We start from the raw sequence: 20,472 nt of genomic DNA, 5'->3' as shown, positions 1-20,472 counted from the left end.
ACCCCTCCAACCTTCCCGTGCTCTTCAGAACTTTCACTCCCAGATTCTCTACCTATCCCCCCGCAGCGGTGCAGGGGGATTGGGGATGGGGATGGGGTCAGTTCACCACACGTTGTCTCTGCCGCTCCTTCCTCCTCAGGGGAAGGACTCCTCACACTCGTCCCCTGCTCCAGCGTGGGGTCCCTCCCACGGGAGACAGTCCTTCACCAACTTCTCCAGCATGAGTCCTTCCCATGGGCTGCAGTTCTCCATGAGCTGCTCCAGCGTGGGTCCCTTCCACAGGCTGCAGTCCCTTCAGGAACCGACTGCTCCAGCGTGGGCTCCTCTCTCCACGGGTCTACAGGTCCTGCCAGGAGCCTGCTCCAGCGTGGGCTTCCCACGGGGTCACAGCCTCCTTTGGGCACCCACCTGCTCCGGCGTGGGGTCCTCCCCGGGCTGCGGGTGGATATCTGCTCCACCGTGGACCTGCCTGGGCTGCAGGGGGACAGGACAGCCTGCCTCACCATGGTCTTCCTCACGGGCTGCAGGGGAATCTCTGCTCCGGCGCCTGGAGCATCTCCTCCCCCTCCTCCTTCTTCACTGACCTGGAGGTCTGCAGGGCTGGTGCTCTCACATGTTCTTACTCCTCTCTTCAGCTGCAGTTCCCATGCCTCAGCAACTTCTTTTTCACTTCTTAAATCAGTTCTCCCAGAGACGCTACCACTGTTGTTGATGGGCTCGGCCTTGGCCAGCGGCAGGTCCGTCTTGGAGCCGGCTGGCATTGGCTCTGTCGGACACAGGGGAAGGTTCTAGTAGCTCACTGAAGCCACCCCTGTAGCTCCCCCCCCCCCCCCCCAAAACCTTGCCATGCAAACCCAATACAAGTATGCAATAGCATAAAACCCCTTGCTCAGCATAATCTCTCTTGGGAGGGGGCACAGGGGACGTAGTGGCTCTGTGGCCCCCAAAAGGATACACACCTTCTCCAGCTGCTGCCGCAGAGCTGCTGGGGAGGTTTTCCATGGACTTAATGGACCAGTGAGGTCCAGGTGCTACAACTGGAGTGCCTGAAGTAGTAGGCAAGTGAGTAGAAGCAAGTAATTTCCAGAAGCATTAGAAAGAGTTTAGGATTCTTAGTGCTTCTGAAAATAAACCACAGTAACTAGAAGCAACTCTCTTTTTTCAGAAGAGAAAAAAAAAGAAAACATCTTCAATTTTCCTGGTTCTATTCTTTAAAACATGAGCTTTGATACTGTTTAGAAACCTCCATGCTGCAAATCATGTATGCAAATTATTACATAAATGCTAACTTCTAGTAACATCATCCCCACCTTCTTTCATGTGTAGTACGTTGAAAGACAGATTTAGATTCACACTAGCAAACTCCATTTGAATTTCCAATCAGATACAGTGCCAAAGTTTCTACAGTTTTACTGTTACGCATTCAAGCATTTCTAATGTTATGTGTGGTTTAGACATTTTTAGGAAGAAAGATGGAATGAAAAGTAATGAAATGAAATACTTCATTGCAGCTCAGAACTTCATGCTTGAATGGGCTCCAAGATGTAGAAAGCTTTGCCTTGTCTTAAAGTAGCAAAAAGCATTTAAAATAAACTTCTGAACTATCCAGCTTGCATATCCTCCCCCCAAAGCAGCCTCCAAAAGTTACAAGACTCAGAGCTGCATGGTCACTGCCAGGAAGCTTTACAACCACATATATTTTTCCCATATATATTCCCTGTGCAGCGTGTGGACTGGGTGCACGGCTATGGCAAAGGACAAGCAGCGTCTGCCAGCCCAGATTTGTTGGGTCAAGAGGGAAGTGCTGTGGTTTATGCAGATCCAGAATAGAGTGCCCCTCCACCCATGGGTGAGGATTTTTACCCACCGGTCTCTGAATATTTATGGCTGCAAAGCGCAGCTGCACTGGAGCCAGCTTGTCTGCACTGTCTCATCCTGAAAAATCCCTCAAGACTTCACCTCATCTTTTCTATTCATGCTTCAAAGAGGACATGCTGCTCAAATTGCAAGTTGGTTTGTATTAAACACTTGTACAGCCTCTGTTATTGCAGCGCTAAATAGATGTAGCTTAGCGCCGCAGACCCTATTTTGAACCTCAGGACCTGCAGCACACAATAAACTGCAAAAAGGCATCCGGGAGAGCTGCGAACATGCATTTCCCACATCTCGAGAGGCTACGACCGAGTTCTTGCAGTAGCACAGGAAAGGATGGAGATGCACATCCACAGGTAACAGCATGCAGATGGCTGCATAGCAGTACCGCATGGACATAAAGCGTATTTTTTTAACGAGCACGGATTACACCTCCAAAACCCACTCTATTTCCAGGCTTGTTTTCAGAGCATCGTTGCAAAAGCAAGAGCATAAATTTCTCTAAAGAGGAAAGAGCTGTCCCTTCCAGAGCTCTGATTTTATGTGTCATTCAACAACCAAGATCTGCTGCCTTCCCCGGCACCCCACCGTCGGTGTTCCCATAACAACAGAGGAGATGGCTCCACCGACACTCGCTCCGCTCGCTGCTCATTTACAGCCTAAGCAGCAAAGGGGAACCAGAGCTGCTAAAATACTTTCAGGATCTTCAAGGACCAGATCCTTACCCAATAACTCAGTCTCACAGAGAGTGAAATACATCTGCAATAACTCTTCTATTCACCCAATATCCATTTAAGGGGTTTTTTTATATATATGAATGAAAACATAAGCTTATAAAAGCCTGAAAAAAAAAGTATCTAAGAGAACCTGAAGTTTTGTAGCCCTTAATTTCCCCTGAATCACAGTGAGCTTTACATATTTAATTCCATCAAGAAGTTCTGCAACTCTACATCATTTTCTATGTGGAATAATACTGTATACATTAACACAGCGAAGCTTAAAGCATTGTACAGAAAGACAGAAATCATGCCATACGTGATGAGCTGTAGGGGTGAGACATAAGCAGTAAAACAGAAATGGATGTTTGTAAAATAAATACAAAATCTAGTAACGTTAACTGGAAATTCAGCAAGGAAAACAGCTAATACTTGCTCAAAGAATCTTGCTTTTCCATAAAGATTTGAGATTTCTTCCAATGGCTAATCATATATACGCCTTGACGAAAGGTCTATCCAATTTGGTCATATGCCCACAGACTGCAGAGTTAATTATGTATAAGTTTACTTAATTATTCATCCATTTATTAATGACATCAGCCCTAGAAAACATGGCAAGCGCTCTTCTTCAAACACGTTACTCTTTACTATAACGCAACAACCCTAGCGACTTCTCATCGTATGCTTCCTTCTGTTTACTAAAGGAAATAATGGCACCACAGCAGATACTTGAAAAACATTTCACAACACATGCAAAAATACGCCCTGAAGGGAAGTATCTTACAGTGGACGCACTTATTTCCATGCAGTAAAACAAATGAAAGGAGTCATTCATCAGCCTAACAACCCCCCTTCAGCACCCAAGGAAGTCCAGGACATTAAGGGTTTGAGGTTGTAACAAGAGTGACTTCCAATAAAAGCCTCTCGTTCCTCATTTTTGCTCTAGTCTGTCACTAGGTCGGGTTCATACTGTGCCGTGTTCCCTCCCCACAGCAGGCTTTGAGACGGGAACGTGGGTACCTAAGGGGAACGCAGGCTGTGTGTTGCTCCTTATCGCATTGACCTTTCAGTCGCTCGGCGCTCTGATTAGCTGTTCTTAGCAAGAGAGCCATAAAACCAGTCACATCTCTGTGACAAAACTAGAGAGGTCTGAGTTAGACCATCAAGCCAGGAAAAATCATCGTCTAGATGATGCATTAGAGTGCTACCAGTTTAGACTTGTAAAGGGGAAAAAAACTGGTAACGCAAGCAGAAAACGGTACATGGAGTTTATTTCCTAACGAGAAATGTCATAACTAATTCTCGGGCTGCTTATGGAGAAAGGTTAGCCCAGCCTCAGGTGCATTTGCTGACAAAAAAAGATCAGCAGGTCAAAGAAGCACCAGCTGATCAGCTTGCTTCCCTCTCAGCCTGATCCCACCATGATCCCTCATGTTGCCATCCCGGACTTCCAACGTGTGCCGCATGAACACCCGCACCGCAGCCGGCGCAGCAGGAGTCTCCCGATGCTTGGGTTAGGAGTCAGGTTGCTGTGATTTTAAGGAATACACCAGCTAGTTGGAAGAGTCCTTTCTTTCGAGGTGTTCGATACCACTCCTCAGTGGTCCAGACCCAGAAGACACCGAGGCCTCCCAAGACATAAAATTCACATTTTCCCGAATAATTTAAAACAAACAAACAAACAAACAAAAAAATAAACAAGGTGCTATCACAGCTGGCTAAATGCCTGAGTGTCTCCTGTATAGATGGACAGAGTACAATGTTGGATAAGAAACTGCAAGAGATGCCATGCTTTGTGCTGGCAAACAAGGGATGAGGGAAGGTTTCCAGATGAGCGATCACTGTGAAAAACCCTCAGGTTGAGAGCTGGCAGCTGTGTCTGAGAGGTGAAACGGTACCTTGGTACCTACCGCAAACAAGAAAAAACCTTCATTCCTCAGGTATGCCACGTGTAAAATGCAAACAAAGAAATAACTTTTCATCAAGAGTGTTGCAGTATTTATTAAACCCTCGCGTTAGCTGAGCTAATTAATAATATAAGAGTTACCGAGAGGAATTCCCCAACAGGATTATCACTGAATTATGAGAATAATTATTCACCAGAACTTTATTTAGCTAAAACCTCTTCTCTGGCAAGAAATTCTATGTGCAGCTTGCCCTCAGCTTCCATCACCTAATTATTTTAGGGTGAGTTATTTCTGACCTGAGCAACAACATGCTTTCTGGGGGTACTGCAAGCAACACCTAGCAGTAATTTCATTTTCCTTGCACTTACCCATGACGCAAAGACTTTTGTCATTTCCTTGGTCAGACTGTCCTAGCATCGATCCTAAATATGCACCAGGCAAAGTCCTGTAATAAGCTCAGTGCATGTGCTCCAGGCCAATTTGAGATTGTCTACTCTAATACGAAGCTGAAATAAATCAAATTGATGCAGTCCAGAAGAATTTTCAAGGTTGCCTGGGACCTCAAATAAAACTTTTACACAGGGCACAATTATATAAAACCTCATTGATGAATTTGGACTGATCCCCAGAAGTAGGAGAGGCCCTTGCTGTGACTCTCATAAGAGTTACAGTTTCCCAAAATATTTTTTATTTCCTTGAAACTCCTTTTTTACAGCAAAATGGCAGACAGCAAACCTATTGCCAAGAGAAGACTCATTTTTCTTTTTGGATTTAGCTATTCAGTTTGGGAGGCTTTGACACATGAAACTAAGTAAATTCTCACAGTAGAAAAAGCCATAGACACAAAAGCTCTGATTTTCAAATTTTTATTTCCTTTTTTTAAAATTTTTTTTTTACTGCAGGTGAGATCAACCCCACACAATTCATACAGCTGCACATTTCTTGGGCTTAAATTCTCAGGACACATTTAATTTATACCAAATGTGGCCTATTTGATAAACCAAATGCTGCCGCTTGTAATCATGAAATTACATTACATTAGCCTAATTACCCTGGAATGAACCTAAATCTGTACAGATTAGCTAACCTGAAACAGCTATCGTCTCTTGGAATTAGATTTCAGCCTCGGATCTGCCAGACTCCTCTGCACACCGCCATGAGCCCCCACCCATCTTTGGGACAATCAGAGCTACCAGCAAAGGAGAATTTGACCGCAAGGGCTGTGCAGTTGCTATTACTGCAGGCTGAAGGAATGGATGAGAGGTTACCTGGAGCACCAAACAGCTTCACTCGATACTGTAAATTCTGGAGAACCACCAGCAAGCAGCTCGTATGGCAAGAGTCTTGCCACCAGCAAGACACCAGCAATGGTCTGGAGATTGCGGGGAGCAGAGGAAAGCCCCAGAGCTGCTCCCTGTTGTGGGCCTGTGGTTCTGATGCAGCACAAACATTTTTGCATCCATAAACTCAGACAAATTTGAATCAGAGTGGAAAAAGGAGCTCTGCTTTGTAGCGTACTCTGCCTCCCTCTCCTGGCCTGTTCCCAGGCATTGTATAAATCAAAAACTTTGGTGCAAAGTTTAATGAGAGCAGCATTAGCCAGATTAGGATGTTTGTCCATTTAAAATGCCCAACGCCTATCGATGAAAACAGTGGAGCCCTGAGGAAATCCTTTCCGTCATTAACCTACCGACCCTGCGCTGAGCCTTACAAAACCAGATTTTGCCATGAACTGGCAGCTGTAACAAGTGCCCAACAAAAGGAAAGATAACAGACAAGCCAACACACCAATAATCCCTGTTTAAGATCACAAGCGCAGGTATCAAAGCCTAACAATTTCTACTCAGCCTTTCTTAAAAGAAACGATTACAATCACACTCTCTCATTAATAATTTTAAACTTATTACAAAATGTACTCCACAAGGAAGGGGTGGAGGGTGGGAAGCATCAATCTTAAGCCATGATTCCCTAATTCAATCAACAGGAATGAAAGCAGCAAACCTCAAGTGAAACATTATCAAGCTCAATGAAAGCTAGGCGTAACAAAATCTCTCTTTCCACAGGGAAACTGGGACTTTCCTGGAGTACAGTCAAGAAGCACTGGGGCATTCCCAGGTAACTGGGGCTAGCTGGGTTATAAAAGCTAAAAGGCAAGGGGAAAAAAACTAAAAACAGCTAAAACCCCTCTGTTCTACTTACAAGGCAAAGCAGCAGTTCCAGCCTTTGTGTTTTTATGTGGGAAAACATAAATGTATGCTTAATTGTTGGCAACATTTGAAGTATCAGACTTCTAGGTGTATCTGGAATACAGTAAAATGCTCAAGGTCAATAAGATAATTAGCATTAGATGCAGTTAGATTCCTGGAATCTCATTTGTATTTTAAACTTTCCTCTGTGTACTTTTCCATGAAAGCTGGAGATGATGTTGTCCTTTTTTTTTTTTTTTCCCACATGGCGAACAATAGATATTAACATATTAATAGATATTAAATGAAAAAATGGCACTCATTTTGGCCACCTCTGATTCTAAGGAATACCAGTTTTTAAATAAAAATGCAGAACTTCATGGAAAAATCTCACCTCTGAAATGCCTTTTCTGGGGTTCCTACACATTTATGAATCTTTACAGGAGTTAATCCAATTTAACAATTGTGAGTGTTAAATTACACTTCTAGTTCATTTACAGTTTTTGCCTTGAAGATAAAAGCTTTTTTGTATCTGCAAAAGCAGCATTTCACTGTTCACAGAAAACAAAACCGAGCTTATCAGTTCAGGTAGCTGACATTTATAACTCTTGGTGTATTTGCTGTACTTACCACATTACTTACTAAAGCCCTGCTTCTTGGGGGCAGGGAGCAAGAAAATCTCAGCTTTCCTTTAAGAAATTGCATCTACTTATAGAGAACATTTAGAAACATAAATCCAATCCCAAAAAGTCTTTTTCCTACATTTTTTTAAGCAGTCAACTCAGCTGGAGCTGCCTGACTCAAATCCATAGGAATCTGTGATGATGGCTCATCGGTTTTCAAGTCATTATGTTATCAGCATACTAACAAACACACCACAAATTGAAAGATAAGCTCATGAAAAACAAACCGCTCTCAGTTCTTCAATAGGCCACTGGAAAAATATTCCCCAAGGTGAAAATATAAATAAATAAATAAATTTTTAAAAAAGAGAGATCGAGAAAAAAGGCAAGCTTTATGTTTCTTTGAGAACATTTGTGCTGCCTCTCAGACTACATTCCAAGAAACGGACTTTTTTGCCTATAACTTAAAAACTTTACTTAAAAACAGGAGCTTGATAGGAAACCGGGATCCACACAGCAGCTGCTCAAGGAGCTCTTTTCCCCCAGCACTGCAGAAGGGGACACCAGCACAGCGGCCACCGGGGGTCAGCACCACAGCAGAAAGGACATTTATTTTTAAAATACCAGCTTTTCTAGAAAAACAGAATTATTCAAGTTGTGGGTACCAGCCATAGCCACTCGCAGATGAAGAGCCACGGCTGAAAGAGGGGTTGGATTATTTAGTGAGATTTTTTTTTAAAGTCAAGGTAGAGCTATTTTTTAAAAAGTCCTTTGCCATCGTCACCTGTCCGCAGGTGAAAGAAAGAGGAGGAAGTCCAATTCCTTTGCAATCATAAAAATGACATATTGATTTAACCTGGTGTTTGACACGTAACTGGAATCTTCCCAGACTAAACGGAGCCCTTCAAGCACACTGCGCTGGAGATATTTAACACAGCAGGGAAAATAAGACAACTCTCTTGGCAACCTGCTAATGCAATACCCAGTGAAGCTGAAAACCTTTTTAACAGCTACTGGGAGGAATATCCCCAGGAAATGCCTGGAAAGACTTTGCTGCCTCCAAATTAGGAGGTAACTTTGCAGACAGGCTGCAATTCGCTTGGAGTGCAAACCTGCCTGCCAGGGTCAGGGTAAATACCTGAGCTAGCATGGGTGCTCAGAGCTCCACCTGCAGCAGCTGGAAAATAAGGATAAAAAGAGTAAATTAACCCACCCAGAGCTCTGTTATGCCACAGCCAGGTCAATGTTAATATTTCCAATTCACTGAAGGCAACTGAGGTATCTCTGCACCACACTGCACCTGCCCCACAAAGCTTACAGTCCATTCAGAAAGCATTAAACTCTTATTTAAAGCCCATAGAGATTACACGGACACTCCTAGTTAAGCACACAAGTACTGTTTACCACAGAAACACAAGGTCCTTGTGTTAGACATTTATCAAAGCAGCCTTGAATACTGAACACAAACCAATAAAACCGAGGGATCCTCCACGTATCAGATCAATCCTGGCAGCCGCTGCTTTGGAAGGTTTAGGCAGTGTTGGGTGGGTATGCGGGATTTGTCCTGCCTTCCTCTGCTTGGGCTGAACAGAGCTGGAACGGAGAGCTGTTACCTGGAATTCCCAGCCCCTCCAGATATAGCTGTGTGGGGATCAAGCATTACAGAAAATTCCATGTAACTGGGTTCTGGAGTGGCATCACGCAAAAGTGGACTGCATCCACTGGAGGTGTGGAACAGCTAGAGAATGGTGTACGAACAGCAAATCATTCCTGGGAATTCCACAGGCGTCCTTTCCCTGCTGTGCACAACTCAGGCCAGGCTGACGCTCAGAAGAAGGGCAGAGCCGACCCCTTTTCCTCTCCCCTTGCTGGCTGCACAGAACAGAACATCCCATGGCTCTGGGATGGCCTGATGCTTTGCGAGCTTTTGCGTTGCCCACCGTCGCTGCTGCACCTTTCCCAGAGGTGTTACGGAGTCACCGCGCCATCCGTCAGCAATCCGCAGGGCTATTTCTGGCAGATCTGAGGCTGAGCTGTTTAATTTTGCAGCCGCTGAAGCACGCTGTACCTTTGTTTCGGCGTCTGCAAAATCAAGCTAAGAATAGGCATCTCTAAGATAACCTGAACAGCTCAAATGAGGGGCAGAAACTATTTTTATCCACACGGAAAGATGCTGCAGGGAGAATGAAGTTTCATTTTGCTGCAAGCTCTGCGTACACTCAGAGCATCGGATGTCTTTTGTTTTGCCAAGCCTTTACAGACACACTCTGAATTTCCTGAAATTTGACTTATTTACTTTTTTAACCATTTAGCCGAGGGCAGCAGTTTCAGCCTCCTCGGCAAATGACAGTCGGTACTGTGCACACAGAATATAACCCGCTGTGCTGCAGACAGCGGGAACAAGGGCGCTTGGTCCCTGAAACCTGGATGCAGCCGTGGATCGCAGCACCCAAAGCTGCTGGTGAACGTTACACACGTGGACAGATCACGTAGGATGGTTGCATCGCTCAAGACATTGGGTGATCAGGAAGAAAGGAATCGTAGAAATAAAAATAAATTTAATTACCTGGCACTTACTCTTGACACAAGAGGCAGCGAAGCCCAACTGGCGGAGCAGCACTACTGCAGAGCTGGTACCCGGGTGAATGGCCTGGGTAACTAACCAGGCTCTCGGCTGTTTGCTCCAAGGTCACCATCTCTAGCTGCTTTACTGGGATTCATTAAAAAGTGCTTTCCGGATCAAGTTTTACAGAATGATATTGCAAAAATGCAATCTTCCTCATTTGCAACCCCTCTGCCACCACCCTTGGGACACAGCAACATTTTCTTTCTCTTCTGCAGAAAACCCCTCCGTTTCTCAATCCTGACCTGTTTCCTCTTTACATAGAGGTTTGATGACACTACACTTTCGTTCCAAAAACTAGTGGAATTCAAACATAGTTTCCCCAGCTCATACGACTTCCTATATTTTATTTCATACAAAGCAGGGACAATGTATACATATTTCAACAGTATTGTATTTTGGCTCTGCAGGAATGTTCTGGTTTGGAAAGGCTCATATGTTTTTAATTTCGTCATCACAGCCATTGCATTAGCCAGGATGATGAAGTACAAAGGCAGTACCTCAATTGATTCCCCAGTTAAAATGCTGATGGCCTGGATATGTTCTAGTAAAATACTTTCATTATTTCATATCAGAATTTAAGCAAAATACCCATTTACACGATTCTCAAGAATCCCCACCTACCATAAAATAGGATAAAGCCATAGTAAAAGCAAATATCTTGCTTAATGTCTTTCTTCTCACTTTCCTTTTAACAATGCATGCCCATTAAAATTGCCTCAGAGACCTCCAAAGAAAGACAGGGTAACTAATTCATGTTTGTAGCTGCAAATCTGATCATACGCATGTTTTCAGTTCATTATTTTGATGTCATAAAAATACGATGGTTGCTTTCAATTTGAACAATTATTATATCCGTATACTTCACTATTCATGAGCATTCGTTGACAAAACCAAATTTGTCCATCAGGAGTGCAGATGAACGCTACCCATAATTTAATGAGTAGTAAATCAGCTGGCAAGTGGTTAGTATACAGATGCTGTAATAACTGAGTCTCTTGATTGAGATGACAGGGAACAATTTATATTCAATTTATACAAAGAAAAATATTTTCAATATTTTCTTTCTGGTTTGGTTTTTTTTTTTTTTTGTCAGATACTTAATGGCATACAGCAGTCTTAACACTTTGGAAAAGCTTTTCCTCACAGTTTGAAGAATAAACCCCTCCTGCTGTGTATTTTATATATACAGATGTAGGTACATATATGTAATTTCATACTTATGAGTATGCCCACAGTCACTGCCCCCTCCTCCCTCCAATGGCTACTCTGTGCTGGTCTGGTTTTAAGCAAATTAACCCGTTCTGTGTGGATTTGCCCAGCACAAGGGACTCTGCCACGGGGCAGAAGTGACAGAGGAGTCACTTGGCCATGGTGAGGGTGGGAGGCAGCCCCACAGCACGGTGCATCTTGCTCAGCTCCCAGCTGCTGCTACCTGGTTAATCAGAGCCCAGAAGTCCAGAGTACTACTTTGGGGGGTATAACACCAGATCCACTATTGGAAATGGGGATTTAGCTGCAGTCTAAGTCCAGCATTCCCCACTTCTTCAATACCCAGACGACCTACATTCCCATTTTTGGAAAATACTGTTTTTCTCCCCTCTTCCAAGCAGGTACAACCTATCACCCTCAGGACACTATCTACGATTTGGCCATTAGAAACAGCTAAGCTCAGCTGGAAGAGAGCCCTGACCCATCATCTCAGCCACGCACTGCAGTTCCCATGAGCTTTTCAAGTCTGGAATAAAAAAAAAATAATAATTAAAAAAAAAAAAACAAAAAAAAACCAAAAACAGGAAAACCAATCACAGATAACAAACCCTCCAATCCGTTATACCCCATTTTGCTCACCGAAATGCAGTCTCCATTGATTTCTCATGCACTTCACATTAATATTTCTAGAGTATTAGCTAGTCATTGCCTTTTGTCCCCTTGTCCTTTGGAGCCCTGTGCAGCACCCCTGGGTCACCTGCAGCTTCCCAAGCAAGTAGCAATGGCACAGTATTTGTGTGATTAAAAGGAGAATATTGTAAAGCAATAAAAGGTATAAACAGCACGTAAACTCCATCCACATGGCACCGATGGCTGTTTTCCTCCTGGGGAGCACAGCATTACATAACAAAGTGAAGAGAGATAAATGTCACTTTTTTCTTTTATCCCTAGTAACAGCTCATTCCACTGGGTGGAAAAGAAAAATATTAGCCATCTTCCCATTTCATTTCTGTGACCCCTTAATCTATTCAGCTCAGGCAGGAGCACATCATCTGTCAAAAAGGATTTTTATTTACTGCTTTTCTGGGGAGAGGTAAATGACTTTTTCTCCTACTGCTGGAGCTAGCCCCAGAGAGAATCAGGTTATCGTGTTTTCCCCTAAAACACAAAACTCAAAGGGCTTTTGGAGTAGTTTGTTTCTGATACCTTTCTTGTCATCTCAGAAAAAAACAGGTTTTCGTTTCAATAAAAATGACACCTCTTTCTACACCGACGCAGACAAGGTTATTTAGCATGACAATATCATGCATGGGAAGTTGGCAGGGATTTCGTCTACATGTTCTCAAGCACCATAGCGATGAGCGCAGAGATTTATGCTATTTGCTTGCAAGCTGCTGAAGCCTGCCATAACACCAGCATGTAAACTCGGATGATAGCTCCACCCCAAGGGAACAGAAATCTTCAACAGCAGACAGATTTAGTAAAAGGAAAAAAAAGCAACATTCCTACCTCTGCCATGAAATGTCAACAAAATAACAGTCAGGCCTTAATTTTGTAATGCTGGAGTAAACAATTTTCTATTGCAGATGTCCGCAGGGCTGGGCAGCAGTCTGACAGCTTCTGGTACCTGCACTGAGCATCACAAGTCGTCCACAGACCTAACCTGCAGCATGCTAATTAAACAAGGCTGTTACAATCATCTTTGGAAATTAAGTCTGTTTGCTATACACACACACACATCTCTTCTCTTGGGAGAGCAAATGAAACAACTTGTTACCATGAAAAATTTATTACTGACTAATGCACGTAGGAAACCTAATGCGCTAAGTACCAAGGAACACGTTTCCAGCCCTGATTCCACGTGGCCTCAAACCAACCGATCCAAGCAAATTTTATGCTGACTGTTTTCTCTTGTTGTCCACAGGAGGAAAGAAGAGCTGTCACAAAAGGTTTGCTCAAATACCCTCGTAGCTGGAGCCTGAGCTCACTGAATATTGTACTCAAGGAAGCCCAGGACCAGAAAGGATCACAGCTTTGATGTGAACCCATTAAATCATCTTTCACTGTACACATGCGGCAGAAAATAAGAGAGGGACATGGCTCCCTAAGCGCATGATGGGCACCGCTAACCTCAGCTTTTGGGAAGAAGGTGAAACCGTATCACCTGTGCTCTGCGTCGGATCCAGGTAAAAGGTTTGAAACCAGATCCTGTTTGGTTGGTGGTTAATTAAATAATGGGAAAATGCACAAGGGACTAAAGGACAAAAAATATGAGAGCACAGATGGTAAACATTCATCTCCTCAGCCTCATTTTGAAAGGTCAGAGATTTCCTTCAACATCTTATGAGGGGCTGAGATTTTCCCATAAATTCTTCCCCTATTGCCTGACACATGCTTTAGATCAGCAATGACATTAGTAAAGTTTTCTTAACAAAGGACTTAGCTATAAAGGAGTTATTGGGCAGAGAAATGTCCAACATGCAAATGCAGTAAGGTACAGCCAAGCATTGATCTGTGGTTTTATTAAAAAAAAAAAAAAAAAAAAAAAAAAAAACCACACACAAAAAAAAAACAAAAAAAACCAAAACCCTCCCTGCTCTGCTGTGACTCTGCTCCTTTACCAAGCTGTCAGTGCTGGGTTTCCCTCAGACCTGACTTGTACACTAGAAAATTCGTCCGCTCTGTGACTCTCTGCTTCCTTTTTGACTCTCTGCTTCTTTTCTCATCAGGCAGCACATTGCTGTCAACTCAACACCTTATAATCACTTAAAAGCAAGTCAGTGCACCTATAGTGTCCAATGCAAAAAACAGAGGCAACATTGTTGAAGAAACAAATTGAGGAAACATTCAATGTTCCAATTAGTTCACGGACAATTTGCTGCCTTCTCCAGCAAAAAAAATAAACACAAACAGCATCAAGGGCCAAATTACTCCTTGGCTGGAGCATCAATAGTGGTACCTTTGGTACCTCCCAAAGTCCCTCGCTTTCCACTCAGAATCCTGCTCGCAGTTTCCCCGTTCATTACTGACACTGCTGAAAACTCCTTTTGCTGCTGGCATTTTCCTGGTGCAAAGCAGCAAAGGGGGGGGGAGGGGGATTGGTTTGCCCAAGGGGAAGTGAAAACCTTGCGATTTCCTTGCATCTGCAAGGAAAGAAAAACTTGGAAGTGGCTTGGGAGAGGAGCAAGGTTCGGGCCCCCAGGAGGCTGTTTGCTCCCTATGCTCATCGCAGCTTGAGGTGGGAGACGTCTTGTGCAGCACGTTCTGCCGTGAGAGAGCCACTACTTCGTGTCACAGCCGTAAGTTTTGTCCGAGTACTGCTCAATGTCAAGTACGCTTCTTTCCCCTCCCGTTTACCTACACAGAGAAAGCACCTTGCTGTTGCAGAGAAGGTGCTAAAGGAAACATCCCTGTATTTTGAAGCCTTAAGGTAAAGTTTTGCTCAGATTGTGCTTCACAGAAAAGAAAAAAAACCCAAGACTTAGAACTAGAGCATATCTCCGTACAAACAGATACTCAAATGCAACCTAGAATTCATCAGAGCTCTAGGCTTGGCTCACAGTTCAAGGCACATCTTTATTCAGATTCAACACACATCAGATTTGCATTCTGCTTCAAGGAGCCCAGATCCCAAGGAAATCTTCACCCAGATCAGAAGGTACATAGCAGATTTTTTTTTAAATGCCATTTTGTTTGTTTAAAAAACATATTCGGGCACCAGACAAAGGAATCCTATGTTGCATATTCAATGTTTTGTTTGCAGTAAGATGCCGGACCAGATGAGATTCCAGGGATTTCATGCTGCAGGACAAATACATGCATAGGTAATGCCGCATCTCCCTTACCTCGCATTCCTCGAGAGGAACCAGATCAAGAACTAAACCACAAATCCAGGGGAAAAAGGCAAAAGCTTTGAGTCGCATTACATTAATTTTCATAGGAGAACTCCTAAGAACTCAGCCTGTCCTTAATTTTCTACTTGGTAGCCAAACCAAACTCACATCCATTTGTGGAGCAGCCATCAGAGTGGAACACAAAATGCACATACTGGATAATATATACGTAATTGAAAGATAATATGTAAAAGTTTCAGTGCAACATCTTTAAGTCTGGATGATTTCCAAATTATTTGAGCTTTCTTGGTTCAAGATGTGACCAGAATGCACAAGTTCCCTATTCCATAACCAATGGAAAAGTAACTGGCAAGATATTTAAAAAAAAAAAAAAAAAAAAAAAAAGGAGCCTAACAAATCATCAACATCTGTAAGCCAAAGAATTAATGGAAAATGACAATTAATCTAACAGAGTGGCGAGTCAGAGAATAGTACATGGCAGTAAGTCCAGAAAACTGCATTATGCTGAACAAGTTGCTCGGAATTTGCCCGCGTATAAAGTAAGTGGTTTCTCTGCTAAGCCTAATTCTTCAAGAGAGCCCTCAACGGTCCTTGAGATCAGGTCTCACTCCATATATTCAATACGTCATGGGAGGGCAGAGGGGAAACACCCTTCAAAAAAAATCTTAGTCTCACCCATTTTTAAGTTTGGTAGTGCCAATCATAAATCTTTCAGACAACTTTTTTTTTTTTTTTAATTCAGAAACTGTCAAATGGAAAAAAAACTATAGCCTTTCATTTTGGTATTAGCACAATTTATAGCATATATCTGTGCCAGACTCAAGTGCACGTTTCAAACAAGAAAGATCTTCCACCATTGCCTGGCAGACAGGACTGATCGGGAAGATTTAGGTCTGGGTTATGAAGACAGCCTCTTTCCCAATTCCTCTTTTTGGAAATCACCAGCCTTGTAGTTAAGTTGGACCAGGTGAAAAACCAATCAACCTGCATGGCTTGCCCATGAAATGAAAACCTTATTCTCTGAGCAATTCTAGATAGGAATTACAGTCCCTCTTTTGATATTACACTCTCTTGAAAGGTGACCGTGTCCCCCGGCAACACTGACAGATCTTTCAGGCATCAGGTAAATTTAATGCCTGCAACAGCAAGGATTTACTGCCTTGGGAAACTGGAGCTTTGTTTGTCAATGAGCTCCCAAACCAGGGAGTTAAGCCAGTTGCAGTCTTCCAATCTGCACTATTCCCTGTGCTCAGTGCAAATAAAAAACCCCAGGTGATTGCAAGGAACGCATCCCAACAAACAAATTTACTGAGGCATAGTAAACTTGGTAAGGTAAGCAGCAACAGTACAGTAGGGTAGAATAGAAAAATAGAAAGCTAATTTTCAAAAGAGCATCCTATGTAATGTACAAGTAAACAGTGCTTCAGAGGTTAAATAAAGATCAAGCACTTGTGCAAAGGGCAAAACAGCTTTGGAGCGGGACTCCCATATGACAACATACTCTTTAGATTAATATTCTGATTACCATAGTACATCCTAGGGTATTATGCAAATCTACAAAAACTATGCATGAATAATCAGCCAATTATGCAGAATCAGCTGCACAAAAAACTTTTCAAGTCTTCCATCAAACAGGAAGATGTGCAGCTGGCAGGAGAAAAGTTAACTTTCAAGACATTCAGTATTTGTTTTTCAGAGCCAGTTATCGAGAAGCAGCATTAGGCAAGAGGGGACACCCATTTGCAACGGTCTGGCACGCACCCTCCGCTCTCTCCTCCGAGGACAGATAGTGCTGCGCAAAACCTAAGGCATGTTCTGCAAGCAGACCCCAGCTCTTCTTTGGAGCAAAAGAGTCCCTGTAATAAAGGCAGAAGCTATAGAAAACCTATCTTTCCAGGTGGTACCTGAAAGTTGTGCTGTCAAGTCTGTGATTTATTTAGAGTTCAGCATTTCTCCAGGCACATAGTCTGACATTTAATTAAGGCCAGGACCTTTATCATTCAAGCACATCGCAGTGTTATTAAAAAAGCCCAAATGTCATCAGTGACAGTGATGTGGTACCGAAGTCTTGCTCGTGAAATTTGGACTGCACAGGTCAGAACTTGACTCAGCATAGCTCCTCAGAAATTGTTGTTGCAAAAGAATCACAGAGGGCAAGATCTGGTTTTATGGTTTATAAAGGCACTTGCACAGCCCTACATGATGTCGGGCCCTTTTATGGCTCTATCCCCAATGTCATTTGTTCGGTGGCATAGGACGCGACTAAGTAACCGGAGCTTGGTGTCCCAAACCTGTGTCCACTCCCATTTCCTTAGAGCATCCTTCCTGCCCACATTAAAACCCTGGAGAACAGCAACAGCTTGGGCAGCCAAGTTTTGCAAGGCCCTATAAACACAGCCACATCCACAAACACACCAACTGAAGTTCTTCTTTCGGGTATGCTGAGTACATATTGTTGTTGCCATAAGAATAGAAAGCTCACATAGATGTAAATCACGCACACACGCAATCTACTCATCTGCTTGGAATGTCAGTGCCGTTCATGGCAGCCATCCTTACACCGCACCTTGTACCTGAAGGCTGCGCATGCCTGAGAAGACATCTAGAAAGTCCTACCAAAATGATCCACCAGAAGGAAAAAAATCTTAGGGCTGAGTTACTGAGGGGGGATTCAAAAGCCCTAGATTCGCAGGTTTCCTCGCTGGCGTTTCCCTGTAAGAAAGGGAAGGGAAAAGCAAACAAAACTAAAATTACAACCTGTGTTTTCCCACCTGGTTGGTCTTACTAATTTGGAAAACGAAACGCTCACCCAGGACTGGGGCTCTCTCACACATCTCTTCTTTGTGTAACATCTGACATAATGGATCCACAGACTTTGGACTGATCCCAGGCCATATAAGATGAAAGATTAATACCAAACCCTCTTGAAAAAGTGCCTGACATTTCCTTGGAGGTAGCAGCATGATCACAGGCTTGATTAACTGAGTAGTTGTCAGCTAACGAGTCGTTCTCCTGGCTCAACCTATGAAAGCCCTATGAGAGGCACAACAGAAGTCACAACAAAACCCTAATACATAATATTTCGGATCTCACCATGTAAATAGAAACACTACAATCCAAACATCATTAGTTACAGAATTGGTTGGGGAGAAGAGAGAGCAAAGAGGAGAGAGAAAGAGGGGATGGGACATTTTGGAGAACATATTTGCCAAGATATATGCACCATCACAAACAGAAGTAAGAAAGCACCAGTAGGTCCAAGGAAAACAAGCCCTAGAAATTCAGCGCAAATGTTGTTATGGTACCATTACAAAAACCCAGGCTTTCTCCACAGCCGCAAGTAAACAAATACATCCATTCTCAGATCTACCTGTAAGCAGGAAAAAGAGACCAAGTCTTGTAAAATTCATTATGCCAATCTATTAGCCTTGGGAACTCGGGTATGAAGGAGGATGCTAGCGTAAAGCTCCGGGGCACTTAATGAAGCAGTGCTTCAGGGCACCTGTGCTGAGCAAGTAAGAAAAGCAAGAGGCAAAAATGGAAAACGTGGAATTGGTCATGTTGCACACTCCCTCCTTCATATCCAAAAGGCACAGACAACAGATAATCAGGCCCATCTGTAGGGACGTTACAAATGTATGAAAACAACTGGGAAAAGGAACAGAGCTTCTAGGTGTTACAGTAACACAAACAGCCAGAAAAAGCAAAGGAAAAAACCCAAACACTTTGTCCTTCATAGAATTGACTACCAAAGCAGAGATCTGCACACCTAGAGATGCTCTGTGCTGCAACAGTCACCCTCCAAAACAGCAAATCAACCTCCAGTTCGAATGCCATTATTTCAAAATTGGAAAAGTTGCTATACACGTTGCGTACACTTCTAAACGTAATGGTAGCTTCCGCTATCTGGCGAAGAGCAGCTCGTTCCAGTCTGCGTTAACCCGAAACGCGCAAACATCCCAGCCCTTGCCTCAAATCTGTAACTGTTTGAACACAAAGCTTTTAAGTGGGTTTGGGAGAAGTTGAGGCAGGCGTGCAAATGCAACAGGGGTCACTCCAACTTTCCCTTTGGAAAAGACCGGGTTTGGGGAAGAACTTGGGAAACCGGACAAGGGAGGGAAGAGATCAGCGACGCTGCAAACCAGGAGGTGAGATGTAGGACGATAAGGTCGTCCCCGCGCGCGCTCCTCTCTTACCTGCTTCCATCAGCTGGCACTGCTGCCCGAAAACTTGCGAGAAGGTAACGGGGCCTGCCGCAGAGCTGGAGGTCACGGGAGAGGAGTCCATAGCTCTCTTCGGGTCCTTTGCGTTAGTCATGGGGCAGAGCCCAGCAGCTGTGAGAAGCCTCCTGTCCCCCTCAGGTCCTCAGCGGGCAGGATGCGACCCCCACTGAGACAACACTGCCTCTTCCCAAGCCTGGAGGATGCTCCTTTCTCCCTTTTCAAGGGAAAGTAACGACACGCACGTTTTCACTCGAGCGTCATCAGTATTTTCCTTGAGACCTGTCTCTGCCCCTTCCAGGAGTTTTGCGGGGGGGGGGGGGTGGGGGGGGGTGGTCCTAGGCAGGCCTGCTCGCCTCAGGCACAAATTAGCCTTAGGCGGTGGGGGCTGAGCCCTTCGGGGGTATCTGCCATAGTCAAAGCGGAGATAACGGAGTCTCTTTTCTTCGCCTCCTGGAACCGAGGTGTCCAAACCCAGCAGCTACCCTGTCCGGGAGCTGGGGCACATCCCCTCCGGAGGGAAAAACGGGGAGGTTTTCCCCCTCACAGGGTCCCGGGTACCACCGGGATGCTGACACCCCCCCCCCCCCCCCCCCCTCCTCCCCAGAGATGCTGGGCTACCAGAAAGATTTCTGCTCCTCGCCGGGGTTTGGAGCCCAAGCTCTCACCTCAGGAGGTTAGAGGAGGCTTCCAGCTGCGGACGAGCAGGGCCGGGGGCTGCGCGACCCCCCGCCGCCCGTCGGCAAACGGCGGCAGCGGCAGCAGCAGCCTCCGCTCCCGGGGGGGCTCTGCCAGCCCTCGGCATTAGCCCTCTCCCTCCACCCCGAGGTTTATTCCTGCCTTAGAGCCCTCTCTCTCCCCTTCCCCCAGCAAAACAGGCGAGGGGGAGGAGACTGGAGCCACCGTTAAGTAACATTTTCCCCCTGCCCTGCTGCAGTGTCCCTCCCTCTCCCCTTGCCCTGCTGCAGCCGCCGTTCCCGGGAGCTCTTCTGGAGGCAACATGGAAGTGCGAACTCAGCCAGGCAGCAGGGAGCAGCTCGCCTTAACCCCCTCCCGCCTGCTCGCTGGGATGCTCAAGGGAAAACCGGTGGAGACTGGGACCCAAATTGGGCCCGGGCACCGGGACACAAACCGGCCCCCGGGGGGGCTGCCCAGCACTTTGCCCCCCACAGGGCTTGCGGTCACTGGAATCCTTTTAAGTGTAAATACCAGTCGGGGTTGTTTGCATGGAAGAGGGGCCAAGAGTTAACTCCCAGGAA

The 20,472-nt window shown here is 44.7% G+C and overlaps 1 protein-coding gene across 2 annotated transcripts in view; it reads right to left on the bottom strand.

The window, feature by feature from the left end:
• Nucleotides 1-20,007, bottom strand: part of KAZN (kazrin, periplakin interacting protein) — a 230,180-nt gene extending 210,173 nt beyond the window's left edge. The window contains exons 1-2 of one of the 2 annotated variants that reach the window (XM_049810008.1): nucleotides 19,882-20,007; nucleotides 19,190-19,430 (exon numbers count right to left, since the gene is read on the bottom strand). In XM_049810008.1, the coding sequence (XP_049665965.1) occupies nucleotides 19,190-19,310 (121 nt within the window). In that variant the 5' untranslated portion in view covers nucleotides 19,311-19,430; nucleotides 19,882-20,007. Of the gene's footprint in view, nucleotides 1-19,189; nucleotides 19,524-19,881 lie in introns of those variants that run through there. The other variant, XM_049810019.1, reaches the window with a different exon arrangement.
• Between the last annotated feature and the right edge of the window lie 465 nt (nucleotides 20,008-20,472).

Source organism: Accipiter gentilis, chromosome 1 (genome assembly GCF_929443795.1).
Source record: "Accipiter gentilis chromosome 1, bAccGen1.1, whole genome shotgun sequence".
NCBI classification, from domain to species: domain Eukaryota; kingdom Metazoa; phylum Chordata; class Aves; order Accipitriformes; family Accipitridae; genus Astur; species Astur gentilis.
This window is presented reverse-complemented; position numbering and strand designations above follow the sequence as displayed.